General features: G+C 51.6%; 1 protein-coding gene across 1 annotated transcript; it reads right to left on the reverse strand.

The window, feature by feature from the left end:
* Window positions 1-3,819: 3,819 nt before the first annotated feature.
* Window positions 3,820-15,876, reverse strand: LOC140376647 (collagen alpha-1(XX) chain-like; the record flags this gene model as incomplete). The annotated part of the gene is made up of 8 exons (XM_072462126.1): window positions 15,852-15,876; window positions 15,516-15,683; window positions 15,324-15,443; window positions 14,150-14,314; window positions 13,580-13,738; window positions 13,263-13,498; window positions 4,807-4,936; window positions 3,820-3,965 (listed from the first exon to the last, which is right to left on the reverse strand). Coding segments are annotated over exons 1-8 (1,149 nt in total), but the record flags the coding sequence as incomplete, so codon positions are not given.
* Window positions 15,877-16,157: the final 281 nt, after the last annotated feature.

Consider the following 16,157-nt stretch of genomic DNA (forward strand, 5'->3'; position numbering starts at 1 on the left):
GGGACTGTGAGGGAGAGAAGAGAGGTGAGGGACTGTGAGGGAGAGAGAAGAGAGGTGAGGGACTGTGAGGGAGAGAGAAGAGAGGTGAGGGACTGTGGGGGAGAGAAGAGAGGTGAGGGACTGTGGGGGAGAGAAGAGAGGTGAGGGACTGTGAGGGAGAGAAGAGAGGTGAGGGACTGTGAGGGAGAGAAGAGAGGTGAGGGACTGTGGGGGAGAGAAGAGAGGTGAGGGACTGTGAGGGAGAGATAAGAGAGGTGAGGGACTGTGGGGGAGAGAGAAGAGAGGTGAGGGACTGTGGGGGAGAGAAGAGAGGTGAGGGACTGTGGGGGAGAGAGAAGAGAGGTGAGGGACTGTGGGGGAGAGAGAAGAGAGGTGAGGGACTGTGGGGGAGAGGAGAGAGGTGAGGGACTGTGAGGGAGAGAGAAGAGAGGTGAGGGACTGTGGGGGAGAGAAGAGAGGTGAGGGACTGTGGGGGAGAGAGGAGAGGTGAGGGACTGTGGGGGAGAGAAGAGAGGTGAGGGACTGTGAGGGAGAGAAGAGAGGTGAGGGACTGTGGGGGAGACAAGAGAGGTGAGGGACTGTGGGGGAAAGAAGAGAGGTGAGGGACTGTGGGGGAGAGAAGAGAGGTGAGGGACTGTGAGGGAGAGATAAGAGAGGTGAGGGACTGTGGGGAAGAGAGAAGAGAGGTGAGGGACTGTGGGGGAGTGAAGAGAGGTGAGGGACTGTGAGGGAGAGATAAGAGAGGTGAGGGACTGTGGGGGAGAGAAGAGAGGTGAGGGACTGTGGGGGAGAGTAGAGAGGTGAGGGACTGTGGGGGAGAGAAGAGAGGTGAGGGACTGTGAGGGAGTGAAGAGAGGTGAGGGACTGTGGGGGAGAGAGAAGAGAGGTGAGGGACTGTGAGGGAGAAAAGAGGGGTGAGGGACTGTGGGGGAGAGGAGAGAGGTGAGGGACTGTGGGGGAGAGAGAAGAGAGGTGAGGGACTGTGGGGGAGAGAGAAGAGAGGTGAGGGACTGTGGGGGAGGGAGAAGAGAGGTGAGGGACTGTGGGGGAGAAAAGAGAGGTGAGGGACTGTGAGGGAGAGAGAAGAGAGGTGAGGGACTGTGGGGGAGAGAGAAGAGAGGTGAGGGACTGTGGGGGAGAGAAAAGAGAGGTGAGGGACTGTGGGGGAGAGAGAAGAGAGGTGAGGGACTGTGAGGGAGAGAAGAGAGGTGAGGGACTGTGGGGGAGAGAGAAAAGAGGTGAGGGACTGTGGGGGAGAGAAGAGAGGTGAGGGACTGTGGGGGAGAGAAGAGAGGTGAGGGACTGTGGCGGAGAGAGAAGAGAGGTGAGGGACTGTGGGGGAGAGAGAAGAGAGGTGAGGGACTGTGGGGGAGAGAAGAGAGGTGAGGGACTGTGGGGGAGAGAGAAGAGAGGTGAGGGACTGTGGGGGAGAGAGAAGAGAGGTGAGGGACTGTGGGGGAGAGAAGAGAGGTGAGGGACTGTGAGGGAGAGAGAAGAGAGGTGAGGGACTGTGAGGGAGAGAAAAGAGAGGTGAGGGACTGTGAGGGAGAGAGAAGAGAGGTGAGGGACTGTGGGGGAGAGAGAAGAGAGGTGAGGGACTGTGAGGGAGAGAAGAGAGGTGAGGGACTGTGAGGGAGAGAGAAAAGAGGTGAGGGACTGTGGGGGAGAGAAGAGAGGTGAGGGACTGTGAGGGAGTTAAGAGAGGTGAGGGACTGTGAGGGAGAGAGAAGAGAGGTGAGGGACTGTGAGGGAGAGAAGAGAGGTGAGGGACTGTGAGGGAGAGAGAAGAGAGGTGAGGGACTGTGGGGGATGGAGAAGAGAGGTGAGGGACTGTGGGGGAGAAAAGAGAGGTGAGGGACTGTGGGGGAGAGAAGAGAGGTGAGGGACTGTGAGGGAGAGAGAAGAGAGGTGAGGGACTGTGAGGGAGAGAAGAGAGGTGAGGGACTGTGAGGGAGAGAGAAGAGAGGTGAGGGACTGTGGGGGAGAGAAGAGAGGTGAGGGACTGTGGGGGAGGGAGAAGAGAGGTGAGGGACTGTGAGGGAGAGAGAAGAGAGGTGAGGGACTGTGGGGGAGAGAGAAGAGAGGTGAGGGACTGTGGGGGAGAGAAAAGAGAGGTGAGGGACTGTGGGGGAGAGAGAAGAGAGGTGAGGGACTGTGAGGGAGAGAAGATAGGTGAGGGACTGTGGGGGAGAAAGAAAAGAGGTGAGGGACTGTGGGGGAGAGAAGAGAGGTGAGGGACTGTGGGGGAGAGAAGAGAGGTGAGGGACTGTGGCGGAGAGAGAAGAGAGGTGAGGGACTGTGGGGGGGAGAGAAGAGAGGTGAGGGACTGTGGGGGAGAGAAGAGAGGTGAGGGACTGTGGGGGAGAGAAGAGAGGTGAGGGACTGTGAGGGAGTGAAGAGAGGTGAGGGACTGTGAGGGAGAGAAGAGAGGTGAGGGACTGTGGGGGAGAGAGAAGAGAGGTGAGGGACTGTGGGGGAGAGAAGAGAGGTGAGGGACTGTGGGGGAGAGAGAAGAGAGGTGAGGGACTGTGGGGGAGAGAGAAGAGAGGTGAGGGACTGTGGGGGAGAGAAGAGAGGTGAGGGACTGTGGGGTAGAGAAGAGAGGTGAGGGACTGTGAGGGAGAGAGAAGAGAGGTGAGGGACTGTGGGGGAGAGAAGAGAGGTGAGGGACTGTGGGGGAGGGAGAAGAGAGGTGAGGGACTGTGGGGGAGAGAGAAAAGAGGTGAGGGACTGTGAGGGAGAGAAGAGAGGTGAGGGACTGTGGGGGAGAGAAGAGAGGTGAGGGACTGTGGGGGAGAGAGAAGAGAGGTGAGGGACTGTGAGGGAGAGAGAAGAGAGGTGAGGGACTGTGAGGGAGAGAAGAGAGGTGAGGGACTGTGGGGGAGAGAAGAGAGGTGAGGGACTGTGAGGGAGAGAAGAGAGGTGAGGGACTGTGAGGGAGAGAAGAGAGGTGAGGGACTGTGGGGGAGAGAAGAGAGGTGAGGGACTGTGAGGGAGAGAAGAGAGGTGAGGGACTGTGGGGGAGAGAAGAGAGGTGAGGGACTGTGGGGGAGAGAAGAGAGGTGAGGGACTGTGAGGGAGAGAAGAGAGGTGAGGGACTGTGAGGGAGAGAAGAGAGGTGAGGGACTGTGGGGGAGAGAAGAGAGGTGAGGGACTGTGAGGGAGAGAAGAGAGGTGAGGGACTGTGGGGGAGAGAAGAGAGGTGAGGGACATTGAGGGAGAGAAGAGAGGTGAGGGACTGTGGGGGAGAGAAGAGAGGTGAGGGACTGTGGGGGAGAGAAGAGAGGTGAGGGACTGTGAGGGAGAGAAGAGAGGTGAGGGACTGTGGGGGAGAGAGAAGAGAGGTGAGGGACTGTGGGGGAGAGAGAAGAGAGGTGAGGGACTGTGAGGGAGAGAAGAGAGAGAGAGAGAAGAATATTCCGATGTGAAAACAATGTTTCCCATTTGTCAAATATCATAAACTATACATTTGCGGAAAGTGCTCACCATGAGGGGCCCTCACCATGAGGGCCCCTCATGGTGAGGGCCCCTCATGGTGTGGGCCCCTCATGGTGTGGGCCCCTGGTCACTGACGGCTACTTTCCTTAATTTTGTGTTTTTGGCAGGTGCTTTACTGGACTAAGGAGCCTCTCGCCCGCTTGTTGCGCTCGGGCCTAATAATAAAGTAATGTAGAGACTCAGACTCTCTGGTCCTCAGACTCGCTGGTCCTCTGGTCCTCAGACTCTCTGGTCCTCAGACTCTCTGGTCCTCTGGTCCTCAGACTCTCTGGTCCTCAGACTCTCTGGTCCTCAGACTCTCTGGTCCTCTGGTCCTCTCACCTCTCGTGCGTCCTCTGGTTCCCCGTGGCTCAGGGCAGAATACAGCAGCATGTACTGAGAGGCACCCGCAGCCGCACCCCAGCTCACCCGCAGGGAGTCATACGAGGACGGGGAGACGAGGAGGTCCACGGGGCTCTGCAGGGGGGCTGAGGAGACAGAGGGTTAGAGAGCAGGGACAGACACCAGGGGTAGACGAGGAGGGGGAGACAGCAGGGGGAGACAGCAGGGGGAGACGAGCAGGGAGGGACACCAGAAGGAGACAGCAGGGGGAGACACCAGGAGGAGACAGCAGGGGGAGACAGCAGGGGGAGACACCAGGAGGAGACAGCAGGGGGAGACAGCAGGGGGAGACAGCAGGAGGAGACAGCAGGGGGAGACAGCAGGGGGAGACAGCAGGGGGAGACACCAGGGAGGGACACCAGGAGGAGACAGCAGGGGGAGACAGCAGGGGGAGACACCAGGAGGAGACAGCAGGGGGAGACAGCAGGGGGAGACAGCAGGGGGAGACACCAGGGAGGGACACCAGGAGGAGACAGCAGGGGGAGACAGCAGGGGGAGACACCAGGGGGAGACACCAGGGGGAGACGAGCAGGGGGAGACAGCAGGGGGAGACACCAGGGGGAGACACCAGGGGGAGACGAGCAGGGGGAGACAGCAGGGGGAGACAGCAGGGGGAGACACCAGGGGGAGACAGCAGGGGGAGACAGCAGGCAGAGTCACCAGGGGGAGACCAGCAGGGGGAGACACCAGGGGGAGACACCGGGGGGAGACGAGCAGGGGGAGACACCAGGGGGAGACACCGGGGGGAGACGAGCAGGGGGAGACACCAGGGGGAGACACCGGGGGGAGACGAGCAGGGGGAGACACCAGGGGGAGACACCGGGGGGAGACGAGCAGGGGGAGACACCAGGGGGAGACACCGGGGGGAGACGAGCAGGGGGAGACACCAGGGGGAGACACCAGGGGGAGACACCAGGGGGTTCTCACGTGTGGTGACGGTTCCTCGGAGCGCTGGCCCCACGTCGCGCTCGTACACGGGGAAAATGGAGACGTGATACAACGTCTGAGACGAGAGAGACAGAAGACAAACGGACGAGGACGAGCCCGGAACCACCACCTGAAGAGAACGCACGAAACACACTGAGAGAACGCACGAAACACACTGAGAGAACGCACGAAACACACTGAGAGAACGCACGAAACACACTGAGAGAATGCACAAAACACACTGAGAGAATGCACAAAACACACTGAGAGAATGCACAAAACACACTGAGAGAACGCACGAAACACACTGAGAGAACGCACGAAACACACTGAGAGAACGCACGAAACACACTGAGAGAACGCACAAAACACACTGAGAGAACGCACGAAACACACTGAGAGAATGCACAAAACACACTGAGAGAATGCACAAAACACACTGAGAGAACGCACGAAACACACTGAGAGAACGCACGAAACACACTGAGAGAACGAACGAAACACACTGAGAGAATGCACAAAACACACTGAGAGAATGCACAAAACACACTGAGAGAATGCAAAAAAAACACACTGAGAGAACGCACGAAACACACTGAGAGAACGCACGAAACACACTGAGAGAACGCACGAAACACACTGAGAGAACGCACGAAACACACTGAGAGAACGCACGAAACACACTGAGAGAACGCACGAAACACACTGAGAGAACGCACGAAACACACTGAGAGAACGCACGAAACACACTGAGAGAATGCACGAAACACACTGAGAGAACGCACAAAACACACTGAGAGAACTCACGAAACACACTGAGAGAACGCACGAAACACACTGAGAGAACGCACGAAACACACTGAGAGAACGCAAGAAATACACTGAGAGAACGCACGAAACACACTGAGAGAACGCACAAAACACACTGAGAGAATGCACAAAACACACTGAGAGAACGCACAAAACACACTGAGAGAACGCACGAAACACACTGAGAGAACGCACAAAACACACTGAGAGAATGCACAAAACACACTGAGAGAACGCACAAAACACACTGAGAGAACGCACGAAACACACTGAGAGAACGCACGAAACACACTGAGAGAACGCACGAAATACACTGAGAGAACGCATGAAACACACTGAGAGAACGCACAAAACACACTGAGAGAACGCACAAAACACACTGAGAGAATGCACGAAACACACTGAGAGAACGCACGAAACACACTGAGAGAACGAACGAAACACACTGAGAGAATGCACAAAACACACTGAGAGAACGCACAAAACACACTGAGAGAACGCACAAAACACACTGAGAGAACGCACAAAACACACAGAGAAAACGCACAAAACACACTGAGAGAACGCACGAAACACACTGAGAGAACGCACGAAACACACAGAGAAAACGCACAAAACACACTGAGAGAACGCACGAAACACACTGAGAGAACGCACAAAACACACTGAGAGAACGCACGAAACACACTGAGAGAACGCACGAAACACACTGAGAGAACGCACGAAACACACTGAGAGAACGCACGAAACACACTGAGAGAATGCACAAAACACACTGAGAGAATGCACAAAACACACTGAGAGAATGCACAAAACACACTGAGAGAACGCACGAAACACACTGAGAGAACGCACGAAACACACTGAGAGAACGCACGAAACACACTGAGAGAACGCACGAAACACACTGAGAGAACGCACGAAACACACTGAGAGAATGCACGAAACACACTGAGAGAACGCACGAAACACACTGAGAGAACTCACGAAACACACTGAGAGAACGCACAAAACACACTGAGAGAACGCACGAAACACACTGAGAGAACGCACGAAACACACTGAGAGAATGCACAAAACACACTGAGAGAATGCACAAAACACACTGAGAGAACGCACGAAACACACTGAGAGAATGCACAAAACACACTGAGAGAATGCACAAAACACACTGAGAGAACGCACGAAACACACTGAGAGAACGCACGAAACACACTGAGAGAACGAACGAAACACACTGAGAGAATGCACAAAACACACTGAGAGAATGCACAAAACACACTGAGAGAATGCAAAAAAAACACACTGAGAGAACGCACGAAACACACTGAGAGAACGCACGAAACACACTGAGAGAACGCACGAAACACACTGAGAGAACGCACGAAACACACTGAGAGAACGCACGAAACACACTGAGAGAACGCACGAAACACACTGAGAGAACGCACGAAACACACTGAGAGAACGCACGAAACACACTGAGAGAATGCACGAAACACACTGAGAGAACGCACAAAACACACTGAGAGAACTCACGAAACACACTGAGAGAACGCACGAAACACACTGAGAGAACGCACGAAACACACTGAGAGAACGCAAGAAATACACTGAGAGAACGCACGAAACACACTGAGAGAACGCACAAAACACACTGAGAGAATGCACAAAACACACTGAGAGAACGCACAAAACACACTGAGAGAACGCACGAAACACACTGAGAGAACGCACAAAACACACTGAGAGAATGCACAAAACACACTGAGAGAATGCACAAAACACACTGAGAGAACGCACGAAACACACTGAGAGAACGCACGAAACACACTGAGAGAACGCACGAAATACACTGAGAGAACGCATGAAACACACTGAGAGAACGCACAAAACACACTGAGAGAACGCACAAAACACACTGAGAGAATGCACGAAACACACTGAGAGAACGCACAAAACACACTGAGAGAACGCACAAAACACACTGAGAGAACGCACAAAACACACAGAGAAAACGCACAAAACACACTGAGAGAACGCACGAAACACACTGAGAGAACGCACGAAACACACAGAGAAAACGCACAAAACACACTGAGAGAACGCACGAAACACACTGAGAGAACGCACAAAACACACTGAGAGAACGCACGAAACACACTGAGAGAACGCACGAAACACACTGAGAGAATGCACAAAACACACTGAGAGAACGCACGAAACACACTGAGAGAACGCACAAAACACACTGAGAGAACGCACGAAACACACTGAGAGAACGCACGAAACACACTGACAGAACGCACGAAACACACTGAGAGAACGCACAAAACACACTGAGAGAACGCACGAAACACACTGAGAGAACGCACGAAACACACTGAGAGAACGCACAAAACACACTGAGAGAACGCACGAAACACACTGAGAGAACGCACAAAACACACTGAGAGAACGCACGAAACACACTGAGAGAACGCACAAAACACACTGAGAGAACGCACAAAACACACTGAGAGAACGCACGAAACACACTGAGAGAACGCACAAAACACACTGAGAGAACGCACAAAACACAGAGAGAACGCACGAAACACACTGAGAGAATGCACGAAACATACTGAGAGAACGCACGAAACACACTGAGAGAAGGCACAAAACACACTGAGAGAACGCACAAAACACACTGAGAGAATGCACGAAACACACTGAGAGAACGCACAAAACACACTGAGAGAACGTACAAAACACACAGAGAAAACGCACAAAACACACTGAGAGAACGCACGAAACACACTGAGAGAACGCACAAAACACACAGAGAACGCACAACGCACAAAACACAATGAGAGAACGCACAAAACACACTGAGAGAACGCACAAAACACACAGAGAAAACGCACGAAACACACTGAGAGAACGCACGAAACACACTGAGAACGCACAAAACACACTGAGAGAACGCACGAAACACACAGAGAAAACGCACAAAACACACTGAGAGAACGCACGAAACACACTGAGAGAACGCATAAAACACACTGAGAGAACGCACGAAACATACTGAGAGAACGCACGGAACACACAGAGAAAACGCACAAAACACACTGAGAGAACGCACGAAACATACTGAGAGAACGCACGGAACACACTGAGAGAAGGCACAAAACACACTGAGAGAACGCACAAAACACACTGAGAGAATGCACGAAACACACTGAGAGAACGCACAAAACACACTGAGAGAACGTACAAAACACACAGAGAAAACGCACAAAACACACTGAGAGAACGCACGAAACACACTGAGAGAACGCACAAAACACACTGAGAGAACGCAAAAAACACACAGAGAAAACGCACAAAACACACTGAGAGAACGCACGAAACACACTGAGAGAACGCACGAAACACACTGAGAGAACGCACAAAACACACTGAGAGAACGCACAAAACACACAGAGAAAACGCACAAAACACACAGAGAACGCACGAAACACACTGAGAGAACGCACAAAACACACTGAGAGAACGCACAAAACACACAGAGAAAACGCACAAAACACACTGAGAGAACGCACGAAACACACTGAGAGAACGCACGAAACACACTGAGAGAACGCACGAAACACACTGAGAGAACGCACAAAACACACAGAGAACGCACGAAACACACTGAGAGAACGCACAAAACACACTGAGAGAACGCACAAAACACACTGAGAAAACGCACAAAACACACTGAGAGAACGCACAAAACACACTGAGAGAACGCACGAAACACACTGAGAGAACGCACGAAACACACTGAGAGAATGCACAAAACACACTGAGAGAAAGCACAAAACACACTGAGAGAACGCACGAAACACACTGAGAGAACGCACGAAACACACTGAGAGAACGCACGAAACACACTGAGAGAACGCACAAAACACACTGAGAGAACGCACGAAACACACTGAGAGAACGCACAAAACACACTGAGAGAACGCACGAAACACACTGAGAGAACGCACAAAACACACTGAGAGAACGCACGAAACACACTGAGAGAACGCACGAAACACACTGAGAGAACGCACGAAACACACTGAGAGAACGCACGAAACACACTGAGAGAACGCACGAAACACACTGAGAGAACGCACTAAACACACTGAGAGAACGCACAAAACACACTGAGAGAACGCACAAAACACACTGAGAGAATGCACGAAACACACTGAGAGAACGCACAAAACACACTGAGAGAACGCACAAAACACACTGAGAGAACGCACAACGCACAAAACACACTGAGAGAACGCACGAAACACACTGAGAGAACGCACAAAACACACTGAGAGAACGCACAACGCACAAAACACACTGAGAGAACGCACAAAACACACAGAGAAAACGCACAAAACACACTGAGAGAACGCACGAAACACACTGAGAGAACGCACAAAACACACTGAGAGAACTCACGAAACACACTGAGAGAACGCACAAAACACACTGAGAGAACGCACAAAACACACTGAGAGAACGCACGAAACACACTGAGAGAACGCACAAAACACACTGAGAGAACGCACGAAACACACTGAGAGAACGCATAAAACACACTGAGAGAACGCACGAAACACACTGAGAGAACGCACGAAACACACTGAGAGAATGCACGAAACATACTGAGAGAACGCACGAAACACACTGAGAGAACGCACAAAACACACTGAGAGAACGCACAAAACACACTGAGAGAACGCACAAAACACACTGAGAGAACGCACAAAACACACTGAGAGAACGCACAACGCACAAAACACACTGAGAGAACGCACAAAACACAAAGAGAAAACTCACAAAACACACTGAGAGAACGCACGAAACACACTGAGAGAACGCACAAAACACACTGAGAGAACGCACAAAACACACTGAGAGAATGCACGAAACACACTGAGAGAACGCACAAAACACACTGAGAGAACGCACAAAACACACTGAGAGAACGCACAACGCACTAAACACACTGAGAGAACGCACAAAACACACTGAGAGAATGCACAAAACACACAGAGAAAACGCACAAAACACACTGAGAGAACGCACGAAACACACTGAGAGAACGCACAAAACACACTGAGAGAACGCACAAAACACACTGAGAGAACGCACGAAACACACTAAGAGAACGCACAAAACACACTGAGAGAACGCACAAAACACACTGAGAGAACGCACGAAACACACTGAGAGAACGCACAAAACACATTGAGAGAACGCACAAAACACACTGAGAGAACGCACAAAATACACTGAGAGAACGCACAAAACACACTGAGAGAATGCACAAAACACACTGAGAGAACGCACGAAACACACTGAGAGAACGCACAAAACACACTGAGAGAACGCACAAAACACACTGAGAGAATGCACGAAACATACTGAGAGAACGCACGAAACACACTGAGAGAACGCACAAAACACACTGAGAGAACGCACAAAACACACTGAGAGAATGCACGAAACACACTGAGAGAACGCACAAAACACACTGAGAGAACGCACAAAACACACTGAGAGAACGCACAACGCACAAAACACACTGAGAGAACGCACAAAACACACTGAGAGAACGCACAACGCACAAAACACACTGAGAGAACGTACAAAACACACAGAGAAAACGCACAAAACACACTGAGAGAACGCACGAAACACACTGAGAGAACGCACAAAACACACTGAGAGAACGCACAACGCACAAAACACAATGAGGGAACGCACAAAACACACTGAGAGAATGCACAAAACACACAGAGAAAACGCACAAAACACACTGAGAGAACGCACGAAACACACTGAGAGAACGCACAAAACACTCTGAGAGAACTCACGAAACACACTGAGAGAACGCACAAAACACACTGAGAGAACGCACAAAACACACTGAGAGAACGCACGAAACACACTGAGAGAACGCACAAAACACACTGAGAGAACGCACGAAACACACTGAGAGAACGCACGAAACACACTGAGAGAATTCACGAAACATACTGAGAGAACGCACGAAACACACTGAGAGAACGCACAAAACACACTGAGAGAACGCACAAAACACACTGAGAGAATGCACGAAACACACTGAGAGAACGCACAAAACACACTGAGAGAACGCACAAAACACACTGAGAGAACGCACAAAACACACTGAGAGAATGCACGAAACACACTGAGAGAACGCACAAAACACACTGAGAGAACGCACGAAACACACTGAGAGAACGCACGAAACACACTGAGAGAACGCACAAAACACACTGAGAGAACGCACAAAACACACTGAGAGAACGCACAACGCACTAAACACACTGAGAGAACGCACAAAACACACTGAGAGAACGCACAAAACACAGAGAGAAAACGCACAAAACACACTGAGAGAAAGCACGAAACACACTGAGAGAACGCACAAAACACACTGAGAGAACGCACAAAACACACTGAGAGAACGCACGAAACACACTGAGAGAATGCACGAAACACACTGAGAGAACGCACAAAACACACTGAGAGAATGCACGAAACACACTGAGAGAACGCACAAAACACACTGAGAGAACGCACAACGCACAAAACACACTGAGAGAACGCACAAAACACACTGAGAGAACGCACAAAACACACTGAGAGAACGCACGAAACACACTGAGAGAACGCACGAAACACACTGAGAGAACGCACGAAACACACTGAGAGAACGCACAAAACACACTGAGAGAACGCACAAAACACACAGAGAATGCACGAAACACACTGAGAGAACGCACAAAACACACTGAGAGAACGCACAAAACACACTGAGAGAACGCACAACGCACAAAACACACTGAGAGAACGCACTAAACACACTGAGAGAACGCACAAAACACACTGAGAGAACGCACAAAACACACTGAGAGAACGCACAAAACACACTGAGAGAACGCACAAAACACACTGAGAGAACGCACAAAACACACTGAGAGAACGCACGAGACAGACTGAGAGAACGCACAAAACACACAGAGAAAACGCACGAAACACACTGAGAGAACGCACAAAACACACTGAGAGAACGCACAAAACACACTGAGAGAACGCACAAAACACACTGAGAGAACGCACAAAACACACTGAGAGAACGCACGAGACAGACTGAGAGAATGCACAAAACACACTGAGAGAACGCACGAAACACACTGAGAGAACGCACGAAACACACTGAGAGAACGCACAAAACACACTGAGAGAACGCACAAAACACACTGAGAGAATGCACAAAACACACTGAGAGAACGCACAAAACACACTGAGAGAACGCACGAAACACACTGAGAGAACGCACAACGCACAAAACACACTGAGAGAACGCACAAAACACACTGAGAGAACGTACAAAACACACAGAGAAAACGCACGAAACACACTGAGAGAACGCACGAAACACACTGAGAGAACGCACAAAACACACTGAGAGAACGCTCAAAACACACTGAGAGAACGCACAAAACACACTGAGAGAACGCTCAAAACACACTGAGAGAACGCACAAAACACACTGAGAGAACGCTCAAAACATACTCTGAGTGTGTTTCTCTGACCTCCTGTGCGCTCTGGCCCTCGGCGCTGTGATAAACCACTCTGTACTGCTGCACGTTTGCGCCGCCCGCTCTCGGCCCGTTCCAGTGCAGTTGGACACTTCTGGACTCCAGGTCAGAGAAGCGCAGGTCTGTGGGGCCGGGCAGGGCGGGGCTGGTCAGGGCGGGGCCGGGCAGGGCGGGGCCAGGGTGGGGGGCTCGGCCCTGGCCTGGTCCTGGCGTGGGCTCTGGCTCCATACCTGCCACAGAAACAGAAGCAGAACTTGAAAGGTTCTGGTACGTTTGGAGAATTGGTGCTGTGACTTGAAAGGTTCTCGTACGTTTGGAGATGGCGCGCTCGTGGATGCGTCCGCACAGGATGTGCACGAGTCGCGACACCAGTTTGCTGAGCAGAGGAAAGTCGTTCACGTTGTACACGTTCAGTTCCTCCGGCCCAGACGCTACCTGCCGTAACTCCGCCTCGTCCGCGTTCTTCACACCTGAAACACACACGCAATAAGCCTGAGGGGAGTGGCCTCCTGCCTGAGGGGAGTGGCCTCCTGCCTGAGGGGAGTGGCCTCCTGCCTGAGGGGAGTGGCCTCCTGCCTGAGGGGAGTGGCCTCCTGCCTGAGGGGAGTGGCCTCCTGCAGAGATGGAAGTCTGCAGCCGACAGCAGAGGGCGCTGTAGTCTCTGTTTGTCCCTGTCTGTGGCTCTTTGACAAACCTGTGTTTAGCCCTTTTGACCTCACTTGAACTATAACTGTATATTATAGTATAAAGTGCATAAAAAGAGGTATAAAGTGCATAAACTTCAGTCTACAGTTTTTGGTCTTTCTGCAGGTCAAGTCTCAATGTTTCTGGAATAGTAAAACTAATCAACAAACTAGTTCTGGATCAGATCTGGAGCGTACCCACAGCGATGATCTCGGCGCCGCTGCTCTTCAGTTTGTTTGCAGCTGAAACAGCGTCGTCCTGAGATTTCCCGTCCGTCAGAAGAAGAAGGAACAAGGGAACGTCTGAGCGCGCTCCAGAGTCCAGCGTCATGCTGTGCTCCAGAACGTGAAGCAGCGCCTGGCCTGGAAAAGAGAGGAACAACCCTGAAGATAAGCCGAGTCTGGAAAAGGGAGGAACAACCCTGAAGCAGAGCCGAGTCTGGAAAAGAGAGGAACAACTCTGAAGCAGAGCCGAGTCTGGAAAAGAGAGGAACAACCCTGAAGCAGAGCCGAGTCTGGAAAAGAGAGGAACAACCCTGAAGCAGAGCCGAGTCTGGAAAAGAGAGGAACAACCCTGAAGCAGAGCCGAGTCTGGAAAAGAGAGGAACAACCTTTAAGCAGCGGCAAGTCTGGAAAAGAGAGGAACAACTCGGAAGCAGAGCCGAGTCTGGAAAAAGAGGAACAACCTTTAAGCAGCGCCAAGTCTTGAAAAGAGAGGAACAACCTTTAAGCAGCGGCAAGTCTGGAAAAGATAGGAGCAACCTTTAAGCAGCGGCAAGTCTGGAAAAGATAGGAGCAACCTTTAAGCAGCGCCGAGTCTGGAAAAGATAGGAACAACCCTGAAGCATAGCAGAGTCTGGAAAAGAGAGGAACAACCTTTAAGCAGCGCCAAGTCTTGAAAAGAGAGGAACAACTCGGAAGCAGAGCCGAGTCTGGAAAAGAGAGGAACAACCCTGAAGCAGAGCCGAGTCTGGAAAAAGAGGAACAACCTTTAAGCAGAGCCGAGTCTGGAAAAGAGAGGAACAACTCTGAAGCAGAGCCGAGTCTGGAAAAGAGAGGAACAACCCTGAAGCAGAGCCGAGTCTGGAAAAGAGAGGAACAACCCTGAAGCAGAGCCGAGTCTGGAAAAGAGAGGAACAACCTTTAAGCAGAGCCAAGTCTGGAAAAGAGAGGAACAACCCTGAAGCAGAGCCGAGTCTGGAAAAGAGAGGAACAACCCTGAAGCAGAGCCGAGTCTGGAAAAGAGAGGAACAAATGTGAAGCAGGACATGAAGTGAAGCGTTTCTTTCGCTTCCTCTCAGTTAAAAAAATGGCCAGACTAATGGATCACCATGGTAACGGTTGGTCAGCCCTTGTCTAGAACAGCTCTGACCTGTGAACGTGTTCCCTCCCTTGTATCTGAAGCTGCGCACGGCCTCCAGCAGCGGCTCTTTCTGGGTGAAGTTGTTCAGGTTCCACTCGGTTCTGGGGTCGGAGCTGTACTGGGTCAGACCTGCAGCACAAACCTTCAGACTTCAGACCCACAAACAGCAGAGAGTCAAACACCATCAAACCCGTGTCCCACCGATTTGGACGTGTCTGGGTCCGATGTGGAAGGGAACCATCAAACCCTCCAGAAAGTCCCTGACGCGCCTGAAGTTTGCGCGTCCGATGCTCCACGAACCGTCCACCAAGAACAGAACGTCCGCCGCCGCCTCGCTCTTGCACCGGAACGGCTTCCTGACCGACGGACCTGACGAGGACAGAACTGTTATAACAAGAGTCAGATATGAACCAGGAGAAATAAAACTGCAAGCAGAGATAAAGGCCCCTGCTGCTGCATCAAACCTGCTGGACGCTGTGCAGGGGGCGCTGGAGAGCAATTCCTAAAGACAGTTTTAGTCGTGAATCAGATAAAAACGCTTGCAAACATTTGCTTTGAACATCTCGACATTGAACCAAAATGGCAGACAACCTGTGTTTTTAGGGCGGGGCAATAACTTTATAGTCTGTATCGAGAAGCTCTTTGTACCACCCAAAAACTTGACTCAACCCCTCCTGCTCCTGTCACTAGAGGGCAGCTAAGAAGTTTAAGTTTAAGTTTTAGTTTAAGTTTAAGTTTAAGTTTAGGTCTCAAAAAAACAGTGGCGGGAGAAAAACTCCAGTTTAATACAACACAAACATAAAGGAGGAGCAGGAGAGAGGTTTTCTCTTCAGATATCCTCGT

Source organism: Eucyclogobius newberryi, unplaced genomic scaffold, assembly GCF_026437365.1.
Source record: "Eucyclogobius newberryi isolate DKJ021-1_F unplaced genomic scaffold, fEucNew1.0.hap1 SCAF_371, whole genome shotgun sequence".
NCBI classification, from domain to species: Eukaryota; Metazoa; Chordata; class Actinopteri; order Gobiiformes; family Gobiidae; genus Eucyclogobius; species Eucyclogobius newberryi.